General features: G+C 36.4%; 2 protein-coding genes across 2 annotated transcripts; one reads left to right on the forward strand and one right to left on the reverse strand.

Annotated features, from left to right (window-relative positions):
• Nucleotides 1-12,367: 12,367 nt before the first annotated feature.
• LOC145497017 (nucleoside diphosphate-linked moiety X motif 6-like) lies at nt 12,368-17,643 on the forward strand. Its single transcript, XM_081476793.1, has 6 exons — nt 12,368-12,680; nt 13,322-13,525; nt 14,047-14,102; nt 15,556-15,631; nt 16,253-16,300; nt 17,239-17,643. Exons 1-6 carry the CDS (start codon nt 12,494-12,496, stop codon nt 17,562-17,564), a joined length of 897 nt encoding a protein of 298 aa, XP_081332919.1. The 5' UTR covers nt 12,368-12,493; the 3' UTR covers nt 17,565-17,643.
• A 10-nt stretch (nt 17,644-17,653) lies between these two features.
• LOC145497016 (uncharacterized) lies at nt 17,654-23,865 on the reverse strand. The gene is made up of 7 exons (XM_081476792.1): nt 22,925-23,865; nt 22,030-22,109; nt 21,483-21,577; nt 20,733-20,805; nt 20,223-20,281; nt 20,048-20,120; nt 17,654-19,546 (listed from the first exon to the last, which is right to left on the reverse strand). Exons 1-7 carry the CDS (start codon nt 23,230-23,232, stop codon nt 19,326-19,328), a joined length of 909 nt encoding a protein of 302 aa, XP_081332918.1. The 5' UTR covers nt 23,233-23,865; the 3' UTR covers nt 17,654-19,325.
• Between the last annotated feature and the right edge of the window lie 694 nt (nt 23,866-24,559).

The following is a 24,559-nucleotide window of genomic DNA, read 5'->3' on the forward strand; positions in this document are numbered from 1 at the left end:
AAATTCGGCAATGTTGTCGGATTTGATATCAAGACAAGATCCTATACAGTTGCTTTATTTCTTTATTCTCATCAGTTGACTTTTTGAGACTGTTTTAAGATAGCTAGGAGAAATTGTATGTTGATTTCTAGTTCTTGAGAATTGAAAAGTTTATTCAGGTCTACCTTACCGCTATTTTCTACGTGACGAACACATTGCCCTTCCACTGTCAATTTTAAACCTTAATTATTCATAAGACAAAGCATTTAACTTGACTTATTTACTATTTTATAATGTGCCCATGAAATGATCTTTCGAGCTAAATCAATAACCTCAAATTACTGTTTATTTGTGTTACTGAAGTGTGAAGAAACATATTTTAATTAAACTCCAAATTGGTAGAAAAAGCTCTATTTCGTTTAATTTTGGAGACTGGTGGTAAATCAGATTTGTAAACTATCTCGCTTGTCAGTTTCCCACTGTCATACATATTAAACAGTGTGCGTTTATTTTCTCACTGAACTTGTCGTGTATAGTAAGTCATTTTATACAGAGAACGGGTTTGTTGAGGAATTTGATGCCTCGCCGACACCTCTCTCAAGACCGTAGCTAGAAACGCTCCAAACATGCATGGAGTTACCACTTTTTATCGGTACTAACTGGAAAATTTAATATCCGTTCACGACAAACAGAAATATTTTATTATTCTAGGCTATATTCCTTCCAGGAATCTTAAAGGTAGTGAATAATTTCAAAATGCCTTAAGCTATCCCGCAGCATTTCTAACAGAGTGTTGCCAAATTATTTCTGGTTACAATAAAATAATGGAAAATCGAAAACTAATCATTATGGAATAATATAACTTTACTTCTCGTTTACTTTTGCAACAAAGTGGGCAGCACCATTGAACGTTGGAAATGAATAATTAACTTAACTCACGTGTCTGCGTATTGAATATCTTACTTTTTAATTGTCATCGTACACAAAGAAATTTGAAAAAACTCAGAGGTCGAGAGTGAAATTTGCCTTCCATACATAGCAAAAGTGGTTTTGCACGAGAACTCGTTTTCAAACAGAAGGACAAGGTAAACTCGGAAATGGCCTATTCACTGCTCCATCAAGACAATGATCCAAAGTTGACAACTTCCTTTTTTCTCATCATCTGGTTGAAATTAATGTTATAATTAACTGAAATTAATTGAAATTCTCATCATCTGCAGAAAGGAGAAATGAGCTGTCGATCACTATTTCTTGGAAATAATAAAGTTCATTTCTATAATCGACATAACACGTTTCAGTGATGAACGACTTTTAAACTTGAATTTGTTATCGCTTTCTAGGAACAATACGTGAAAACTGGAGCGGAGCGAACGCTGGAAAGTCACATCTTCGTTAGCACCGAAATCGCAAAGATGTCTTTCTCTTGAATTTGTAAACAATCCACATCTGAATTACAGCTCAACAGTTTCTCACTTTTTCTTCTACAAATCACCAGTTAAAAACTTCACAACCTTAACTTTTTTTGTACAGGACGCTTAAAGCAAAAGTACTGTTTTTCCTTATCATTTTTCATGTGACTGTACCATGCAAGGAATTAAATTCGCACTCCTAGTATTACTTTGGAATTTTTTCCTATTTTGTCGTTGACCATCTTAGTCGTCATTTCGTTTTTTTAAAAAAACATGCTAAGTCGAGCTGCCAAAAATTGCAGCCGCTTGATTTAATGATCTAAAAAAACGACTGTATTGAGATGAAATCTACACAATATGCGCAAGAACAGTTCTTACAACCCGTCTGTGGGTAATTTATAAATCCAGAATTCCTCAATCAAACGCAATGGTTATTTTGGGAGCATTGATTTCCCTTCTTGAACATGTACTGCAATTTTGGTGTCAAGATTGAACTTAAACAAAGTTTTCAAACACATAAATCCAATTCTTTTTTCTGACATTTTCCAATAAGAACGCCGCAAAGAGCTTGTAAATTATACATTTCGTCTACCTAGCCTCCTCTTTAACAATGCATAGAGTCAGCTTTCGTCACGACCCACGACTGAAAACAATCTGCTGCTGGTGTTTTGTGGCGCTATTTCAGCCCACAATGCGAGCGATTTGACAAAATAAATCTTACGTTTGATATTTTTTCCACTTAAAAGAACGAACCATTCAATACTTAGCTGCTACATTCTTTCTCGTATATTTTTATATGCGAATGATGAAAATTTGGCAATAAATATTGTAAATTTTGATATTATGGCAATATCTCATAGTTGATGTATTATTTATTCTCATCACCTGACTCTTTGGCAATGTCTTAATTCAGTCAAGAGATTTAATTGCTGATCCACTGTCAATTTTATAACTTTACTATCCCTTGGCTCATTTGCAATTTTTAAAGCGGCGCCCTTGAAATGAGCTTTCAAGCTGAGTCAAGTCACTTTTTTGTGCAAGTGATGTACGAAGAGTCCGTTTTTAACTCGAAATTGGCAAGAAAGCCGTCTATTTATTTCCCTTTGGGCTGGTATATAGGCAGCCAAACAGTTTTGTAAACTCTCTCGCCTGTCGCAATTTTTCCTTTGTGAAACATAACCATAATACATTTATTTTTTAGTCATGTGATGCAGTGAACAACCGGATTTGGTTTAGAATTGATGTCTCGCTGACATCTGTCTTCAGACCCTTTTCGTATCAGTTCTAGCTGGAAATTATCCACTCACGAAAATCAGGAACACTTATTGTCTGATATCACCAAAGAAAAAAAAGTAATAACAGGAAAATTGCGTTAACTACTTTCGGAATTTCGCTAAAAGAGGCGGAGAAACAAATCATTTGCAAGCAGTTATCCCACAAAGGTAATATGATTATAAATTTGAATTTACGGAAATGTCTTACGAAACACCGCCCTACGCTCCCAGTTATCCGTGTGTTCTAACTTTCAGAACATTAGGGAGCTCAAGCAAACCACGACGGCAACGGCAACGAAAAGGTTTGGACGGAAGGGCAGTCTCAGTCACGTAGAAATTTATTAATCTAAATATTTTGTTAATAATGATTGCCTATTTTTTTTTCCAATCTTCTTACATTGCGTAGCACAGTAAAGGCAAGCGCTAATGTGACTTTGACTATTGTTTTCCTATAAAAGAAAAATTGGAAAAGCCAAATAAATGGGTCAAGCTAAAGAAAGAATTTAGCCTTGATGACAAGCAAGTTTCAGAGGCATTTCTTCTGCCAGTGAGGGCTGCTAATGAACCGTATCTACGATCCTTTCGGTACAAAGTGTTGAATTCTGTTCTGTATACTAATGACCGCCTGTGTAAAATAGGTTACGTTTCTAATCCCAACTGCACCTGTCATCAGCTAACGGAAACAATATCCCATTTTAATTCGGTTGTTTTTTTATATTCTCTTTGGCATGAGGTTAATGAAACATTTTTGAGTAAAATCAAGAGTTGCAGAAGCCTCTCGCTTACATATTGCGACGTTACCGTTGGGTCTTTTGAGAAGGAGAAAGATCTATTTAATTATGTAGTAATTTTAGGAAAATCTTTCTTGTGGACTTGTCGATGTAGAGAAACGTTACCTTCCTTGAGCCACTTCATAAGAATTTAGGCAATTAAATATGAAACTGAAAAACACATATATTTCAAATCGAATAAAACGAATTTGTTTAAAGAATAATAGAAGATCTTTGAGGAAACAATTTTGACTAATAATTAAAGTAGACAACGCTATTATTAAGGAAAATCGTTAAGCTAAATAAGTATCAAGATATAAGAATTGACAAAATTTTTTTTCCTAATTAATTCAATATGGTGTGATTGTTAACTTCTGTAAACCAAACTTTATTCGTTCTTCTGTAACTTAATTGTTGAAAAAAAGAATTGCAATTGATGTAATTGTGGGAATTAAAAAAAATCCCAAATAAAGAAAAAAAAACATAAAACGGCAACGAAAATGTCACCAAACAAAAGATTTATTGAGTAGAAGAATGGCTGTGCACGTGCGTTTTAAATCTTTGTGCATTTTGTAGCCGTGACGTGAAATGAACAGGTCCTGTGCATTTTGAAGAGCGTAGGTCGGGATGGCAAATTTTTTGTATTTCGTTTTGGAATTGATCGTTGGCATTACATATTTAGTTTGAGCAAGTTTTAAGTACTGATTGGCGTACGGAGCAGATATACAGATTGTTACGAGATTAGAAATATCATTTTTCTTTCCAGGAGTCGTCCCTGGCATAGCCATCGTCGTTTAAGCTAACTGTCTCATTTCTTATCTGCAACTCAAAATTCATTCTTTCATGTATGAAAAACAGAGGTTTTCGCATGCAGTTTCTAATGAAATTGAAAACAAAGTAATGAGTTTAAAACCAGTCAAGAATTATGATCTTTTAAGTCGATTTCAGTAAACGACAGAAATTCCATTTATTAATTATATAAACTGCGTTGTTTTTTTCAAGGATTTCCAGTTCCACTTCTAACTGACCTTTTATCATGTCTTTAATATCGATGTGTTAACACAGTTTTAATTTTCGGTCTGTGATCAGCTATAATAATTCATGATGCATTCTGTAAAACTAATATTTTCTGAATATTTTAGCACATTGGATGTCATTCAAAACGTTTTTTCCCAAGTAAGTACAATTTTGTTTTGTTGTTAATTTAACTTCGGTACGTTTTCGGCTAACATTGTATCACGGAAATTTGATGAGAGAAACTTTATTCTTAGAAAGAGAACTCATCGCCGCAAATTGCGAAAAAACGTTTTCTCCGCGAAATTTAACCTGTAGACCTAAATTAAGTCATAGCTATGTTTTTTGAAACTTTTCGGTCTTTCTGATCTATCTACGAATCTGTGAAAGATTTAATCCTCCAAAGGCATTGTACAGATTTTGAAGGGCCAATGTCCAAATATATTCTGAAATCCCTTATCGACGGTCACTGTTTTGGCTGTTTTTCATTCTTTATTGGGGGTGGGTTGGCGGTGGAGGGTCCGTTGCAGTATCAAAAACAGCATCCTTACGTGCTTTCATAAGCATGACGTTACGGAAAAAAAATTTACTCAGGGCTCCATAGATGTAAACATTATGCAAGTAAAAACTAATTAGCTAATTTCAAAGGCACTTCAATAAGCTTGTATACTGTGGTATTGGTGTAAGTCATATTGCCAAATCCCGTGTTAAAAAATTCCAGTGACGGTATAAAAGTTGTTTCATGGTCTCCTCTTACAATTGCTCACCAAGTTCATTCAATAATCTCCGTCCAAGTAATTAAGAAGGAATCCACAAGGCGTTCCAGTAACAAGTGATGGAAAAAAACTTTGAACCGAGATAATTCACATCGTATAGCAAACTTCTGTGCGACTGTTTCAAATATCTTCTCAAAGGAAATTATTTTTAACAACACCAAATGTCTAAAACAGATTTTGAAGTTCATATGAAACACTAGAAATTACTGGTGAAATGAAACTGATGACGACATGTTACCTTTGTTTGCACAACTTCTCTGAACTTTGAAATTTATTTTCTCACGTATCCATGGGAAATTGTTTTCGGTGTTATTTCAGGCAACTATTTATATCTCAAGCTTTTAGAAAATGCAAAAAGGACTGTAATATGCTTACAAACATTCTGGAATAAGGTTTTTGTCCAATAAAAACTGAAATTGGTCGATTTCCTCTCGGATTTTGTCTTAATTGTTATTGTAGAACTAATTAATGATTAGATCTGAATAAAGAGACTTTATTCCATGCTCAATTCAATGGAACGTTTTCACGTGACGTCATCAAGTTTTAAAATCCAAACCTAAAGAGCCACCAGAGTTCCTATCCTCACCAGGCATAAGAGGTGCGAAAAGTATATATCTTCACAACATTTCAGCGGAATAACGTCCTTCGTTTGGAAACAACTGCATTTTGAAGTTTAGAGTTATGGCAGTGCGGGACATAAAGCTACGATCGCGTTTGTCGATATACTTATCTGATGATTGTTACCCCTTTGTGAAATGAAAAAAGTAGTATTAAAGTGTTAATTTATAGGTTTGTGCAGTGCAGGCAAACAGTGGCCTAGATAATCAAGTAGGCTCCAGATTATCAAACTATTTTCCGGCCGCCATATTGGCGAATCTTTGCCGACTAATTTGCTGACATCTTTCCTCATTAACATACCACTTTGCACGGAGAAGGTATCACGATAGACACCAATTGACTACAACAATTTAAAGAGCTTGTGAAACTTAGCAACTGGTGAAGCTTTTGGCTCTTTGGGTGTAATATTCGAGGAGAAATTGGCTTTCAAAAACTGCAAAATTTCTCGGTGGCAGAAGCGCTAATGAGCTTATACATTCTTCGTAAAATTTTGAGCTTTTAAACCCGCGTCGCTCAAAAAGTATGCAATACATCGAGTTTAAATTCCTTGACACAGTTGATCGTGCTATGCCCTTTCAATATTCAGAACTAGTATTTTGGTAAATCCATCAGAAACTGTATCACTTATGGAGCAAATATTGGAAACAGAGATTCGCTTATTGGTGTACCACGTAGGTAAACCAATATGGCGGCACCATACTGGGCTCTGTAAATTTGTGCAAAACATTTAGGCGAATATCTGAAGTTTGGCATAGCGCATAGACCTAAAACCTGCAGGTGCCTTCTTTATTTATCTTCTATAAGATAGCATTTTCTTGTTTGTTTGTTTTTCTTTTTCTGTGGCATGACAGTAAAAACGATCTATTGTAGTCCGGATATCTGACATGCTGTGTCCATGATTTTTTCAAGACACAAAACCTTCTTTATTCGACAAAAACAAAACAAAACAGCTTTTCCAAAATTTTTTAAAGATTCAAAATCCTTCTTTACTCGACAGAAACACAAACAAAACAGAAGAAGCCCTTTTTAGAGCGATCTTACCTTAAATTTTAAAAGTAATTTTAATACGGTTGTACTCAAACAGCACTCTTGCAAGTAGTTTGCGATGTATGAAAAGTGACGAACTGGAAGATTAAAACCTTTCAATTAAGATACTTCACTTTATATTCTCGAGAATACTGCTCAAATGTAAAGGATTTATGCATGCAAAACAACCATTCGATGTATCATTCATCTCAGGCTTAATGGGAAAACTAGCGAGCATTCACGAGTTGATTTTACTGACAAGCCGCGGTCATGTCTTAATTACTACCCCTTCCTCTTCCTTTAAATTTTTCTCGAAAAGAAACCACCATTGTTTTCAATGAAGCAAAAGACTTTTTTCTCTTATCTACATTTCCGCAACGTTTGGTTTTGGTCTTCATCAACACCTTGAAAAAAATATGAATTACAAGAAATGATATTCGAGAGTTTCAGGTTGACCTTCAGCATAACGAAGTGAGTGTTAACTTTTAACACATCCCATGCTCAAAATGGATATTCTCATTACTGGTTTTCTCATATTGTTTTAAATGTCAACTCTGAGAATTTAGTTTTTCAAAGTGGTAACTCTTAAGTACGTCCCATACTCAAAATGTGTATTCTCGTTACTGATTTTCTCATATTGTTGTTAATATTAATTCTGAGAATTTGGTTCTTCATCAAGACAATAACTCTAGTTAGTCTGTTTTGTAAATTACTGAAACCGTTAAAAGTTAACGAGAGTAGAAATAATGTACTTATCTGAGATCTGATGTCTTCAATAGTCAACTTGTGCCAGATTCCAACAGTGCACTGCGATTTAAGATGGCTGCCCTCTCTGTCAACAGTGATACATCAGCCGTCTGGAGCGAGAGAGGGAGAGAGACAAAAAGAATATTTAATCAACACTACCTTGTCAACTAATAAATTTACAGTCGTGTTAGATACAGTTGATAACTATGTAAATTCTCAGAAAACAGTAGTGTTTTGATCCGGTTTCTAATTTTGGCATTTTCTTCAAAAATGAAACAGTTAGAATTCCCATGGAATCCAATATGGGTTGTATTGTTCGCGCTTCTAAGAATTACGGATAATGCTTTGTAACTTAGTTAATAGTATGAGCTAGCTGTTAAAATTGGATTTAATGATTATTAATGAATCTTTTTATGACCTTTTATGTCGTGGTATTCTCCTCTTCACCGAAACGTTTTCAGACACTAAATTCCAAGAACAGCTAAGAACGTAAAATGAAAAGTGAAAGATGTCCTTTCACATAATAACTCCACCCCCTCTCCCTCCCACGCGAAAATGATCTAAGCCAACAAAAGTTCGACCCAAAGTAGCTCAAAGTCCTTTCAAACAAACGGTAGTCTCATTATAATAATTATTCTCGAAAATAATACAGTGCACATGTATTGTATTGATCTAAATTATGGCATTTTGTGGACAAGACAACCGTACCCTTGTATACAGCAATAGTACGAAACTTGAAAATCTATCAATTTTGCAATCAGAATAATGATTTTTAACACTCTTGAACTGTAAAGATAGGAAAACCATTATCTACTTATCTGAGCTGGGATGTTTTTCCAATGGTCATCGTATGCCAGAAGTGAAGCTCTGCACACTGCCATCCAAAATTCAGTTAAAGTTGATGAAATTCAATTAATTAAGGTTGACGGATGAATGCATCCAGAAACTCCTGAACTGTCCTTCAACACATCTTTGGTCATCCTGGAGCAGAGGAGACAGCAGCAACTTAAGATATTTAATCACCTAGGTTTACTTATGATTATTTGATGGACAGATAACTTGCTCACTCCGAAAACTTCTTCGTAGTCAGAGAGTTGAATCATTATAACCAATGTTCTGGCCGTCACAAATTAAACTATCAATTTGGAACAACTCTTAATCTTTCATGTATTTCTATTCCACTTGGTAGCGTAAGCGAATGAGTTGATAATGAAGGACAGCCGCCATTTAAGATAACAGACTTGTAAGGTTGATAACAAGATTTACTTACTTACTTAATCGTCTTCGTTCTCTGTGGGACACAAGGCAGCCACAATCCCTCTCACATTTATCTCGTTTTTGCACGATATGTTGTTCCTCATTGAGCTCATGACAGGCGCCAGGTGGTTTTTGGCCAACCAGGTTTGCTCTTGTCAGTTGGTGTCCATCTCTAAGCAACCTTGGGAAGTGTGTGGTCAATCCATCGGCCTCATCTGCGTTTGATTTCCATGACAACATTCTAGCGCCGGCGATACGTTTTTCTGTCAAAGGATCCGAGATAAAGAACAATATTCACTGCTTGCAGACATTGATGTCAATTGTTTTTAATTTAATTTTTCTAACCAAAGAACTATTCGTTTCAAAAGCCAATTGATCTCTTGTTGGCGAACAAATAACAATACAGCAAGCCTAACGAGCTTGCAAATCTTTTCCTGCGCCGAGATTCTTTTCAATTTTTTGCTCATTTTTTCTAATTGAACTATGCCCATATTAAACATTATACACAGCTAAGCGCCCGTCAGTTGCTCAAGCTAAGATTTTTGTTTTGATTTTTTTAGAATTAATAAACGAGATTGCCGATGAAGTCAATAAATAAGAAGTTCTCAGATTCTTGCTATGGATTTCAAAAAAGTTCTTTTAAACAGAAAAACACAATCACGGGACGATATACTGAAGCAATCAATCATGTAAAAAAAAACAAAACAAAACAAAACAGTAAAACTTTTGTACCACCAAATCGTAAGATCTTTGACTCAGTATTCGATTTCCTGTCTTTGTAAGAAAAATGAAAAAAGTTCTAACTTAAAAGTACGAAATTATACGTGCTACTTTTGTTTGTGGGTTAATTTTAAACAAAAATACGTCCAAACACGAAGTCTATGGTGGAGACTCGCCATCAAAATTACGAAACATGCATTCAGCACCAAGGCATGCAAAAATGCCAACGACATTCACTCATTTTGAAATCGGTTACATTCTTTATTAAATTGCAAACCGGTTTTAATGTTACGTCTCAATGCCCCTAAACTGGATTTATCTGCAGATCTTCAAAGAAACGAAGATCATAAATTTTGTTCAATCAATTCACAGGGATAACAGTTGTCCACTTATCTGAACTTCAACGGAATTGTTGCCAACATGAAATTTGCCAGGAGTCCATTGCTGGTCGTGCTACACTTCATTTGAATTGGCGATTGACGCCTGTCACCCCAATTCAATTCCTTTGGATACAGTTGCTGCTTCTGGTCAACTCTTGTGAAAAAACAGGAAAGCCATGGTTAAGTTTATCGAAGGTTAACTCAAGCAAAACTGACTTGATTGAGTATTAGCCGGTATCAGTTAACGGACGTCTATCGGCCTTGCGCTTAACAAAACTCCTTCAAAATGTGGAATAACACTTTTGAACGGCCACCAACAAATTGGTGCACTGCAGTGGGAAAGGAATGGACATTAGTTATAGGTTTCGATATAAACTACATAACTGTTCTCTTCATATCAGAGCAAAGGCAAAGACGGTGGGAATTTTCTGTTTTTATAACAGTTAGAAAGAGTGTACATGGTAGCGCTCCGAGGTGACGAAACAAATTGCGAATGACAAGGTCAAACGGCAAACCAAGCAGATTATCAAGCTGTAAACAAACATTTTATTAAAAATAACCATTCAGTTACTCACAAGAGAAATGTTTACTATTCGGTATATCAACTTCGCCTATATACAGTCTTCGGTGTCACCGAAAAATACATGCACCTCGAAGCTTTCAGAGCACTGAGGAAAGTTTTATTATACCATGCCACTAAATGATCAAATTGAAAGACGAGGGAAACAGCTGGGACAAGTAACTAGTAGAGAAAATGTGGACTTACCTGAAGGAAGCGCATCGACTAAGATGTCTTCGCCTTGCCTTCAATTCAACGGAGATAAATAAAGAAAATATGGACTTGCCTGAAGGAAGCACGGCGACCAAGATGTCTTCGCCCTTGCCTTCAATGTAACGGCGACCGACGCTAAAATGGGTGTGTCATTCTACACTTCTTTATATATACCCACATTAAAATTCATTACAGCCACGAGAAATATGCTTTGAACAAAAGAAATGTATCCCACGTTAAGATTGTGTGCTTTGAATTGTGAAAAATGAGCAACCTGGGAAAAAAACACGCCCCTGAAAGGAATTTTGATCCGAACATGCTATGTTTTTAGTTATATAGGCCAATTTCGATATATTAAAATTCCAACTTGGCTCCGAGGCGTAAGGAAATAAAAAAAGAAGTTAATTATTCATCCGTTATACCCGATGCGGTTTCTTTTGTTTTATTCCCCTAACCCTCGGAGCCAATTAGTAAGACATTTAATAAATAGAAGCCTCTAACTGTCGAAAATCTCACAGACAAGAATACCGCGGTGAAGCGTCGTAAAACGCACTTTTCGTCCAGCTAAGTAATTCTAGTTGCGTTATAATTCAACTTTAATCATGACGAAATTTATGCGCGCGCAAATTATGACGCATACTCAGTTTTCTTACCTCTTTTTCACGTCTTTGGAAAATATCTTGGGAAAAAAAAACTTTTCTCTGACAATGAATAAGCTTACGCAATCGCATGAAGATCTAACCGTTGATACAACCAACATTTTTAATTTTGACCGTAAAAATTCCTGCGGACGAAGTTCGCTGGAAAGAACGTGTGGTACTACGGAATTTTAATTTATAAGAATTCAGTTTCTTTGCAGAATTTAAATCTTGCCATTTATTCGGTTTCTTTTTAACATTTTCTTTAGTTTTCATAACTTCTCGTGATTTGTTTTTACGGAAATTGCCTTGCAGTAGTGTTACAGAACTGCTCTGTCTGCAAAAAGAACCTCCTGCGGCGGTCTATAGACGTTTGTTCCTTGTATTCGATTTTTATCTTTCGTTATTTTAACTACATGAAATCTACATCAGAGTAAGCTGTAAAAGCGCTTTTAAAGAAACGCTCTGTACCTTCCATATCTGAAGGCCTTATCTTGTCCATTTGACGCGGTGGACCAGCTTTTTCACTACAAAAGCACACAAAGGAAAGGTTAACAAAGATTGCCAGAGGTAAAGGTAAGGTCGAAGTTCGATCGACTTTAAACAAGGGTAGCGAGGCGAAAGTTCTTCGATAAAGTAAAAGAACAAGGAATCTGACAATAAAAGAAAAGTCTAGTTTGTGATTATTCGATTGAGTCTTTTCCTTTTTCTGGGTTTGGCGTAAAAATGTTTCAATCTGTTTTGTGATTAAATATAATTTAGTAAAAAATGGAACTTAGGTCTGTAAGAAAACATCGTAAGATAATTCCCCTTACCAGTACCATCCGCATATTTGCCATTAGCAATTTTCCATCCGCAATTTTTTCCATCTTCATTTTTCCATGCGCATTATTCCGTCCTCATTTTTCCATGCACCTTTTTCCATCCTCATTTTTCTATCCGCATTTTGTCATCCCATTTTTTGCCATCCGCCATGATTACCGTGCCCTCGCAGCATTAAAATTGTCCGGTACCACTGTCCAGCGGTCAATCTTGAAAATTCAAAATGGCGGACGAGTACTGAGTGGAAATTGCACAATAATATTTAGAGGTTTTTGGTATAAAAGTAACTTCATGCTACGCATATTTAGAAGATATGTTGACAAGACTGGCAGAGCACTTAGCTTCTGTCGATATGAGCACAGTTCTCCGGTAAGATCATCACTGAAATGGGAGGAAACACAGTTCAACGGAGTGGAAGTGAATTTGAGCCAGCTTGAAGACAACCCTAACCTTGATGAGTTTTCTACCAGATTAAAAGGTAAGTTCACGTTCTGTAAAAAAACAAGGCTTGTAAAAAATTTAAGATACACGGCATTCCGTAGAGCCATGTTGTGCCAGCCATCCTCTTTAATCTCATGCTGCTCTAATTCTTTGTCACATAACAAATTAAAAATAAATGAATTTTTTTAGGTGTCACGGTATTTAGCACTGCTCTGCTAATTGGAGATACTATAAATGAAGAAAGAAATTTTGTAAATAACGCTGTGCAAAAACTTTTTTAAAAACCATGCTGGTTGGAGGCTGACCAGTGTGCTATTGACAGGATGTGGAGAAAATCCACCCAGAGAGCCTGGCGGGGGGAGGGGCGGATTTCAACCTGGGACCTCCAAGTAACAAATTGGGCACCCTAACCACTGAGTGATGTCACCTTCCTCATGTGTAACTATCAATTATATAACTATCAAATTCACTGGTTTGTAAACTAGCTCTGAAGACGCTCTGAAGATACACGGCCATTGATTTCAAGTCTACTACACCTGCTGGTCTATACAAAAGTGGGATGGCCTGGCAGGATAGGAGATGAGTGACATGAAGAAATGCAGAATTAGGTGTTTATTTTTCAATGTTATTTTATAGTGGCAGTGTTAACTTGAATATTGCATACTGCATGTCATTCAGATAGTATTCTGCATTGGAAAAGGGTCAGAAAGAAATCAGTGTGGATGAAAGTACCAATTGCTCAGAGTTACCTGATACCCGTGGCATTTAATCATGGCTTCAGTTACCATCATGCTGTTGGTGACTATGCCATGCTGTTAAAATGGCTTCCAGGGAGGCAAAGTAAAGTACCTCCTTATGCTACACACCAAGTTGGAGTTTCAGGTAACTGTAATCAATATTGCATTTTTCATTGACAGCATTATGGGTTTAGCAAGTAGTCTGTCCATTCACATTTTTTTTTGTGTAAGTTATTTTTCTTTTGGGTGCGTGAGTGTGCAAGAGTGAGCATAGAGCGCGAGAATGGCCTGGAAGCAGGCACAAGAAAATTAAATGTCTGACTGTGGACTTCTTTGGATTAATCTTTTTAGTCCTCTCTTCTATGTCATCTGTGACCTTTTCATTATCACCTGTGCCCTCGCTCCCTAAATTATATACTTTAAGAGCTCAACATCTGAAAGGATCCAAATACAAAACAACAACCATACAGTGTCATGGCAAATCCAAAAAAGGAAAGAAGCCAACCTTGTAACGAAAGACACTCATTTATTTCTTATCTTGTTAAACTTGAGAATGGCGTCAGGATGACTCTGAAAATGTTGTTTGCTTTTATCATTAATTTTTACTTGCTTGTGGGCATTACAAAACCTTTGCTCATAACCCAAGATTGCTGTAATTATTTTCAGGTCTTGTTCTTAACAAAGAAAAAAGTGAAGTGTTGGTTGTTCAAGAAAAGAATTTGGTATGTATTCACAAAATGTAATGTTTGTTGATTGTTTTTTTAAAGAATCTGCTTCAAATACACTATATTTATTTCATGTTTGATGGTGAAACAATGTAATTATTATCAGCTGGTGGGGGGAGGGGGGGGACAGGGGGCAGGGGGGGTGTGTTGGGGCACTTCCAGAACAATCGGGTGGTGGTGTGCAGCCCCCTTCCCAAAACCCTAACCCTATTTGAGACCAGACCATGTTTCAGACCTGTCTTATAATTGAAGGTTTCATGCAAAAAGGGCGTATGTAGCATTTTGGGCCCATTTTTATTTTTTTTGCAGGATTGAGCTAATTTTTGGCAAACTGACTTGTTTTGACATGAAAAGCATCGTTGCATAATTGGTTTTGTTGACTTATGCTCCGTTTTCAAGAAATAACATATGCAAAAAAATTCAGTTTTTTGAGTGGCATCTTTTAGAGCGAATCCTTCCAAGGTGGATTTTGACGCAGCGCAAACGGTTACTTTTAGCAGCTTCAACAGCACGGTTTCTCTTAAATATATGTTTTGATTTTTGAAAGAAGTAGAGAAATAGGCCAGAAAAAAATATTGACTGACCTCGTATCAAACTGGTGTCACGACAAAACAAACTTGAATCCAGCCCGTTCAGCGCCTTATTCGCTTGCGCTAATGAAGCAACAGTAAGAGAATTGCGTAATTATATGATTGAATAATAAAACTAGCGCCAAATACCACACTTCCGTGACTTCATCGTTTAGCAAAACAAAGGTTTCATTTGTTTTTCACTCAACAAAAGATCTCCAAAAGATACCCATGGAAAACTGCATTTTTTGCAAACGTTATTTCTCGAAAACGAAGCGCAAATCAACAAAAACAATTACGCAACGATGCTTTTCATGTCAAAACAAGTCAGTCTGCCAAAAATTTGCTCGATCCTGCAAAAAATAAAAATCGGCCCAAATGCTACATACGCCCTTTTTGCACGAAACCCTTCAATTTGTTACCCAGTTCAGACCAATGTCAAGGGTATTGTGAAGAGCTTTGGTTGAAAGTCTTGTTGATAAAATTTATTATGATGAAAAAGTAGTTTCTTCTAAAAAAACATACCAAATTCAAGGCTTGTGTGCAAAAGCCATAATTACCCTTATTAAGACCAAATTAGCCAAAATTGATACTCTATCTATGATCAAAACAGCTAAAAAACCATACCCTTTGGGCCCAAACATACCACACATTCCCCCATGGGAATTATTATAGAATAAGGGATGTTAAACATTCTTTTTCATATTGAAAGGTTTCAAAGCAAAGAGTCTTTCAAACTGCTTCAAAACTGTTACATGTAGTCAATATGTTAATTTAATAACAACTGTTGAAGTTAAGTTAATTAAGCTGTATAATTTAGTAATTTGTCTGATGTTTGTTGATGACTCATTATTAATGTGTGTTTAACGTTTACATTGTAGTTAAAAATTGGCCCACACATAAGAAAGGCAGTATGGAAATTTCCTGGAGGACTTTCAGATGAAGGAGAAAGTCTTGGTGGGTTATAGTGTAATTCATTTGGAATGCTTAGTTTTCCTCCAACTAGCAAAAACTTTGTAACTTGATTTTATTCAAGCCATTTCTATGAATTGTTTTGTGCTTCAAATGACCACCTTTTGTGGTTAGGCTCTGGATGTAGCCAGTATGAGGCAAATAAACCAAGACACTTGCCTCAGTCAGTCATTTTTGTTTTTACTCTTTCTTTGGAGGGGGAATGTACATGTAAAACACTGCTAAATACCCATCAAGAGAATTTAACCACGGGCATTGCTTCAGTGTTGAAAACGTTTTTCTGACTACGGCCCTGTGCCTGGTCTGTTTGTCTGGTTAAAATATAGAAAAATGACCCTACATCCATGTTTAGCCTGGTTTAACAAGTCACTACCGTAATGATACAGCTGAATTACATGGGAAACAGAAATAATAAAATAAATCCAGCCTGATTTCAGTGCAGTTGTTTTAACGTCACCGAATTGTACAGATTTCAGCCAATCAATGATTGTCGCCTGAGTTTACTTGGCAAAAGTAGATAATAAAAGTGGCATGTATTTATTTATTTTTATTTTTGGCCTCAATTTTTTGGTTTGTTCTGTGCTATTTCTCTGCATGACTGTCCAGAAGAAACAGCCACTCGTGAAGTCTGGGAAGAGACTGGAGTCAGAGCAGGTAACTGTGTTGAAGATTACGTGACTTGAATACTATTGATCCTAGCCAGATGTCTGTTGAAATGGATTTTTTTTCAGCCTATTGCACCCAACATTGGTTTCAGCTGCAGATTAAAGGCAAATTGATCACATGATGACAAACATCTCTTGGCTACAGTTTGCAGCACAGCTGTTGTAAATTCCTCAAAAGTGTCCGTTTCGAGGCAAATCCATGCGATGGATTTTGCATTTGTCGAACTCTTCTCTGTAACATATATCTTGCATTGTATCTTGCTAGAAAGTGCAAAACTCATTTGACAAGCTTGCAAACAAACTGGTAGGAAAGATTCACTTGTCACACGATCATGAAATTTAATACATGCAGGTGTTGGGGTTACAGGCCTTAAGAAAGCCCTGAAACTGATTTTAATCTTCACAAGCTCCACAGCTAGCTTGTTTGAGGCTGAATAAGAGAAATTAGGTAAAATAATGCTAATGACCCTACAAATACCACCATCGCCTATTTGGCCATTATTGATAACATTTAAACAAATCTAAGGTAATATGGCCTTCCCTGATTGAAGACTAGTCATTGTCAGGCTTTTGAACCAGCTGGACGCTTGTGGTTTGTCTCATTACTGCCCCTTTCAATAACGTAACTGTAGACTCTAAAATTGACAGCTCAACTGGCAAATGGGTTTTTCACTACCCTCAATCAAATGTTCGGTGGCTCTTCCCAGTTTGCGACAACTGCTAAGTGTGTGCTAATCAAATTGTTGAGCACAGTTCAGACAACGAAACAGTGCTCAGCAATAGTCAGAAGCTGGGAGGAGCCGCCAAACATTCGATTGATGGTAGCAAAAAATGCATTTTGTCGGTTGAGCTTTCGATTTTAGAGTCCACATGTTATTGAAAGACGTAATAAATCTTGATTTCTTCTCATTGACTTTTACTTTGCAGAATTCAAGTCTGTCTTACTATTTAGACAACAGCATCAAATGAGGAATGCCTTTGACAAGTCTGACATCTACATTGTGTGTAGAATGGAACCATCAAGTTTTGGAATAAGCCACTGCGAAGACGAGATTGCCAAGTGTGAGTGGATGAAATTATCAACTCTCATTACTCACACGGACACCACTCCGTTGACCAAGTTAGCAGCCAGGTTAACATTGCATGGACTGAAGAATGGATTTGAAAGTGTTGACATTGTGGGAAACAGAGTGCAATCTTGGGTGAATCCCAACCAGACATTCACTCTCTTCCACAAATATCTACCAAGCTAGCAATAGTGACTTTTAGAGTACTTTCCATTATGCCAAAGATTCTAGAAATTTCAGCCGGAAGTCAAATGGAAAGGTCCATTTTGGTTCCTTCAGACCAGAATGGTCTTGGAGGTGGTCTACTTTGACTGGTCAGACCGAAATTTGCCGTTCCATTTTCACAAACTGGTTCATTGCCCTACTTCTCTTCAGTAGCTTTCACTTATGTAAGGAATTTGGGAAAGGAATAAAAAAATGGTAAGAGCCATTCTTGTTGGTTGGCCCGGTTTGATTGAAAAATGTCGTTCCATTTGTCCTCGGGTAATCCCACTGGTCTCTGACCGGTTGGTCTGGCATAATGGGCAGCGCCCTCAATTTCAGTTATCCAATGTACTCTGGAGTCTGGATTTTTCAAACTACGTGAGGGAACAGAGACCGGTTCAAAACATTGGGAGGTTTCAAAAATTGAGGCCACTAATGCCCCTAACTTTTTTGCAAGCAAGTGAAAGATAGCTTAATTGAATAATCAGGTTCCAGAAATCTTGGGTTGATAAAATTGGGATTCCACTGTATTCTAGTAATAATTATTGCTCACCAAAGACAGTGGAATTCAATAGGCGTAATTATCAGGTCAAAATACTAGAACATTGTATTCACCAAGTTTGAAGGATGCAGCTTGGCTTGAAGATGCTCAGTGTATTTTCTAATTTTCCATACATTTTCCTGCAAATTTGGCTGGGTGGACGCGATTCATGGGAAAAAATTATAGACAAATGTATGGGAAATTAAAAATTAACTGAACGTCTTCTAGCCCAGCTACATCCTTCAAATTTGGTGAATACAATCAGTGCTACCTAGATGGTAAAGTTGCGGTTTACAAGTAGTGCAAAATTCAATATTTAAAAAATGTTATTTCCCATCGGATGCCCATACAAACACTGTAATTTCTGACCGCTTTGCCTGTAGACATGGCACGATGGCGTCAAAAACCATGATTAGGCATATTTATTAGGCAATATCAAGCTGCCTCTTATGCTAGATATGTTAAACATGATGCTAAGTGATTTGTAGCTGAAGTACAGGCCTGGTTCTACATAATTAATACTAAACTGAAACACATATAACTGTACAAATTATGCAGTGCAAATTATTTTTATTTAATGTTAAATTGCAGTACTTCATTAAACTTTTTTTTCAATGAGACCATGTACAAACAACAGTGGTTAATGATAATAAATAATCATTCGCAAGTGATTAAACCTTAGTGAAACAGATTGACAGAAATGTCCATGGATTTTCATTTTAATTAAGTTTCAAGGAGTAAGCTTACTCCTTGCCAAATACGGAATTTCCATTGTACAGACCTGCACAAGCAAAATTAGCTATACATCAAGTAACATATTAAAATGTTATATAGCTCTGTACAATTTAAAACACTCTTTTAAAATACTGATTCAGAAATAAAATACTGAATGGCACTGTAAACTCTGATAAATTTTATGAGTGACATATGCCTTTTAAAATAAAATAAAATTCTGTTTACACGTGAAAATACATTCAATTTTCAAATTCTGTCTTACAGGTACTTTCTTTCAATAGCCTTGTCGTTGTATTTATGCCCAAACTTTATGTGATTTTCCAAATAGTAATGATTGACATTTGCATGCGAGATTTGATGCACTCTATTATGAGCAACAGCAGGTCAAGTTTTGCAAACAAGAGTGGGACTGACAATACCAACACAACAGTACTACATAAAGCTACAAAAAAGTCTTTCATCTGGCATCAAGACTGCAGCCATGCAGGATGTGCTTTGAAATGAGACTTTTTTGGAAAGTGATTCTTCACATTAATGCGCATTTCTGCTGGCAGTGTTTGCCGCACTTTGTATTTTCCTAAGATGTATCTGTCTGGATGCTGTTGTCCTGTGTAGCGTGGATCTATTGTGCCATCACGGATTGGATCAGATGCCAGTGTTCTAATTAATCTCATTACAGCTTGCTGTTCTGGAAAAAGAAAAGAGAGTGCCAAGTTAAGTTAAGAGTCCAGAAATATGAATAACTGGAGGATAAAAAAGATGGGATTTCAATAAAAAGTAAAAATCAAATGAATTTTGCTTTGTTCAAATTAGTGTTCCAGATCTGTTGTAAGAGAATGTCCCCTCATAACAGAAAGCTTAGAAGATCAATTTACAACAGACCATGAATTGCTTTTGCACACTTCGTAGGCTTAACAGCCATTATGAACGTCTGCTAAGTGCGAGAAGTGTGCATATTTGTCAAATTGCTTTCAGGAAGTACAACAACATTCTTGCAATCTTCTTTTGATCACATAAATTTCCCTGATTACAAATAGTCAAAGTCATGTTACTTGTGATACACAGTTTTTCACACAGTAAAATACATGTAAAATACTATAACTGTTGAATAGATAAATATTACATAGTAATTTTATTTATTCTAGTAATATATTACATGTATATTTACATTAGTCAGCATGTAGTATACCTTCATTTCCAGCTTTCTTTAACCATCGATTTACAGCTGGTACAACATCAGGCCTGAATGTGGAACTGACAGTCTAATTCAATTGTGAAAAGGAAAACATAGCACCCAGTTATTGATAATACTGGTAATTGTTTGAACCTGAAGGTTAGCTATAATCACATCTTTAACCATTTACCTCTTCCATTTGTACTGTGTCTTGTGCTGCATTCATCATGTTTGTGACTGTCTTCTTGTCTGTTGAAAAGAAAAACATGCAAATACATATATTAAGTATAGCAAATATTAACACAGTGTGTGCAACGTAGCCTACATGTACGGGAGCATGCATTTGCAACTACAAAACATCTTTTAAAAGACAAGAACCCACACATGGTGGAATGGTGTATACATCTTGTAATTATAGACTATTTTTACCTGCCAATATATAAATTTTGATTCATTTTGGACAATTTTTTTTTTCACATCTTTCATGTAATATAGAGAGAAAAGGAGAAAACAGAGAAATAAATCGTAAAAATCTAATGTATGCTAATTAAGATGAGATATCCAAAACACTGTCATGGTCATGAATATTATCAATGAGTTTTAGAATCAGTTGTCTACACAACGTGAATATGACCCATCCATGGAATACACCTCTCCACCTCGCAGACTTAGTTGTTTGTTACAACTTTTGTTCCATTACCTTTCATGGTAGCATTTCTCACCCAAGCTTGTGTTGCTGGTATGGCTTTTGGATTCATGACAGCTTTTAATACCTGGAAACATGCATAACAGATAGAAGAACTGTTTATTGTCACTCAGTCAGTGCTATTACAAATAAACTTGGTACACTGATCTGACAAACTGTGTAGGAAAGGTCAATGTCCACATAACAACATTTCAAAGGAAACTTAGCAGGAATTGGAGGTGCCTGCACCGTTTAGTAAAACACTGTTTTGAAGGTTAATGAGAAAGGAACTGAGAGGCAAACGAAGTAGATCAGTACATTGCAAATACTTACCAAAATTATAAAAACTTTGGGGTTACCCTCACCACTATAATTTATGGCACTGTTCAAAATTAATAACATTTATTTTCTGGAAGTTGCCTATATGCCACCCAGTGCCCCCCCCCCCCCCCCCCTCCCCCATAATCTACATTGTATACTTGACAAAAGTGTTTCACATATACTTTAATTTCCACCATTTTTATTCCTTCTTAGCTTCTACTGCCTTTGTTGATCAATGTAAGCAGTACTGCATAAAATCAGCCCAGAAATAGCCCATTTCACATAAGATTATATTCCATCACCTATTCCTTGGAAATCATTCTAAAAATGCCAAAGTCCTGAGCATTAGTAACCTTTCTGATTTGTTCCAAGTTTTACTTTAAACAAAACTGGTTAAAATAAATAGTGTGCACTATTTTTAGTCACTTTATATTAATTAATTACCTCATCTGTTCCTCTCTTTTCCATATCTTTCATCTCCCATAATGTGTAGTACATTGTTTGCTGGTTGTCACTTGGTTCATCAGGCTTATAACCAACTATATAAGAGAAGAGTTAATTTTGAAATATATAAACCAGATTTAAATATTAGAAACCACTGATAAATTGAGTGGCTAACATAATCACTAATTTGTGCAAGCAATGTACCATTATAGACAGATAAAAAGTTGTGGCCCAATGTGACTTGAACAAACACTACATTATGTTCATTTTTAACATCTCAGAACTGGACACCTTCCATGGTCATAAGGGTGTTCGTTCTATTACACAAGAGGTACAACTATACTGGTACAAGAAACCCTTTAGGAGTGTCAGATGCTTAATTTTTTAAAGAATTGTCCTTAATAAAAAATACTGACATACATTTTAAATAATTTTCATTTTTGTGTTACTTTTGAGAATATAATGTAGTTACCATCATGATAAGGCAAGGTCTGTTGCATCATTAAATATTAATGATTATTATTATTGTCTATTTTTATTGTCTCACCATCATAAGGGTCCTGTCCTGGTTTTTCTTTCGGCTTGGGAAACCCCTTAGCCTCCCTCAACCTGAGTCGCAAAAATGATCTGGGGAGAAATGAGAGGGCATCAGTTACATACAGTCAACACCAGAATAAAATTACTTCTTTGTCAAATACCCACTACAATTTGTTGTGGAGTCATGACATTAAAGAACCCAAGGCTAAAAATTACTTGATATTAGTAATGGTATTTCGACTGAGTGGAACACAATTCAGGGAGTTAAAATTCAAACAAGTAATTTCAAAATCGGATGAGTGCACAGCACAAGGCTAATTTGAAATTACGGGCACAATAATATTTATACTCTCTGAATTGTATGACATGAGGTCCAATTACTTCTGAGATAAAAAAGTCAGAAGCAGTTTCCATAACTTCTATTGTAGGGAACATTATAAGGGAAGCTATTAATTAAAGCCGCAATATGGCAAAGGGCGCAACAACTGTGTGGGAGCAACTTCAGAATACCCGGCCACTTTATTTACCTGTGCCGGTGGGCTTTGAAGAACGAAGTATATAACAATAGTTGCTATTCTTATTCAATGAGATGCTAATAAGTGGCCGGGTATTCTGGAGTTTAGCCGATCAATACTGAAGCTTAAAATAAATTTTGTCATTAGTATTTGAAACATTTAAATTCAACAATGAACTGCAGCGATAGTAACTTTACACGGTATAAAGGCACCTTCTTTACTACTCTTCATTACTCACAAGAACTCAGTCTTATCGCGCTTTTCAAAGTGAGAAATAAACGTTACCACTTACACCGTATGTTCCCACTCATCTTCGTCAAAGTTAAACGCTAAATTAAACCGCTTGGGTGTTTTACTACAACCACTTCAAAAAACAAAAGAAATACAAACCTTGTAGGGTGAGGATTATTTCGTCTTGTTGGCGAAGTCGGGCGACACGGAGTGGGTTCTTGAAGAGCTCTGTAGTTATGTGTTGTCGAGTAAGTAGTAACAAAGTGGTTACATTTTACAGAAGGCAAAGGCTCGCCAGGGTTTTCCCAAGTATGCTTCCATGACTGGCGAGAAAGGCTGCGAATCTTGTCGAAATCCGATTGTGAAATACCTTGTTTTCGTCTTTCATGTTCTCTAAACACTTCGGCAGACTTGGAGCGAAAGCGAAGCTCATTTGGATAGCCTGGATTTGTTAAAATGTGAGTCATTATGACACACCAATAACATCAAAGCCGTTCTCTAGCTTTCAATCGATGTTCCCCGCAATATTCTGGTCGCGATACGATGATTTCGCTTTTGCCAGTGGAGATCGCGTGTTATTCGTAAGATATTGCCCTGGGCTACGCCAGAGTTGATCTGCAGGTCGCTCCAACCTCGTTTAGTTGCCAAATTTGACAAAGAGTCAAGAAATAAACTGTTTTCTGCCGCACCGTGGTTAAACCGACAACAATGAGATTGCTTAGTAACTTTAATTTATGCAGCGCCGGGTTAATGAATAACCATACCGTTTGCTAATTGACTTCCCTTGACATGTCATTTCATCCAATATACCGCAAGTTTTAACAATGGCTAATTATGGTAAGCCATAGACTAAATTGATTAATTATTGAAAGGAAAGGAAAACCGTATTCTCAACGGCTGTTAGCTTCCAAAACCCGTTGTTTGTAGAAGACAAAGAAATCGGGATAAACTGGGTTTAATAAATTGAAAGGCAAACATGGTTTGAAGTACTTCTTCCAGCAAGCACTAAGAAAGGCAAAAACCTTTCAGAGTTTCAATGGCTAGTACTGATTACGAGCAACGCGGGCAGTTTTGGCCGAATCTCCGTTTCCATACAAGCACACTGGCTAAAAAGAAAAGAAAAAAAATGATCCGTTTAAAAAACGCGAATTAAGCACCACAACAATTTTTTCGTTCTTCGGAGCTTTAAAAATTCTGCGAGTGGCGTCATCGAAGTGTATCAAATTTGATCGCTATCGCAACAAATTAAACCTTTAAAAACCCGCGTGGTTCTTGGACGTCCTTGTAGTTGGGATATAAACAAGACTGAAACCAAGAAAAAAATTTTCGCTGGGGCAATTCTCATTAATTCATTTACAGTTAAGCCAAGTCCGTTCCATTTTTGGCACAAGTCAATTTAAAGTGTTCTGTTATTACAGATTTGCTTTTATTTAATAATTGATCAAGTGAAATCTTCCCTTAATTATCTGAAGTGAACGAAAGCGATCCCGCAAGCAAGGCAACAAAAGGTTTGTTATCTCAATGGCTATTCACAAAACCATAGATTCAACATATGGGGCTCGAAAAATTAAACAAAATGTCCTATTGATTCACTTAAGCGAATAGAATTGATTTAATACCAGCTATTACCCGGCACAGCTCCAGAAAACCGGTGGAATTGGAGGCGAATTAATGGGGTAGTCAGGACCTCTTCAAAACTTCGAAGAAAACGTGAGTTTTTGATCATCTTTACTAAATATCTTATGGATCGTTTCTATTCAGAATCATTTCTCAGAATCAGTACTAAAATTAAAC

The sequence above is a fragment of the Orbicella franksi genome, chromosome 9, assembly GCF_964199315.1.
Source record: "Orbicella franksi chromosome 9, jaOrbFran1.1, whole genome shotgun sequence".
Classification (NCBI taxonomy): domain Eukaryota; kingdom Metazoa; phylum Cnidaria; class Anthozoa; order Scleractinia; family Merulinidae; genus Orbicella; species Orbicella franksi.

Excerpts from the sequence above, each read along its gene's own strand:
- LOC145497017 (XM_081476793.1), top strand. The coding sequence starts at position 12,494 with ATGCTACGCATATTTAGAAGATATGTTGACAAGACTGGCAGAGCACTT. Across the intron at positions 13,526-14,046 it reads ACACCAAGTTGGAGTTTCAG|GTCTTGTTCTTAACAAAGAA; the intron begins GTAACTGTAATC and ends AATTATTTTCAG. Across the intron at positions 15,632-16,252 it reads AGATGAAGGAGAAAGTCTTG|AAGAAACAGCCACTCGTGAA; the intron begins GTGGGTTATAGT and ends ATGACTGTCCAG.
- LOC145497016 (XM_081476792.1), bottom strand. The coding sequence starts at position 23,232 with ATGACTCACATTTTAACAAATCCAGGCTATCCAAATGAGCTTCGCTTT. Across the intron at positions 21,578-22,029 it reads AGGACAGGACCCTTATGATG|TTGGTTATAAGCCTGATGAA; the intron begins GTGAGACAATAA and ends TCTCTTATATAG. Across the intron at positions 20,806-21,482 it reads AAAAGAGAGGAACAGATGAG|GTATTAAAAGCTGTCATGAA; the intron begins GTAATTAATTAA and ends GCATGTTTCCAG.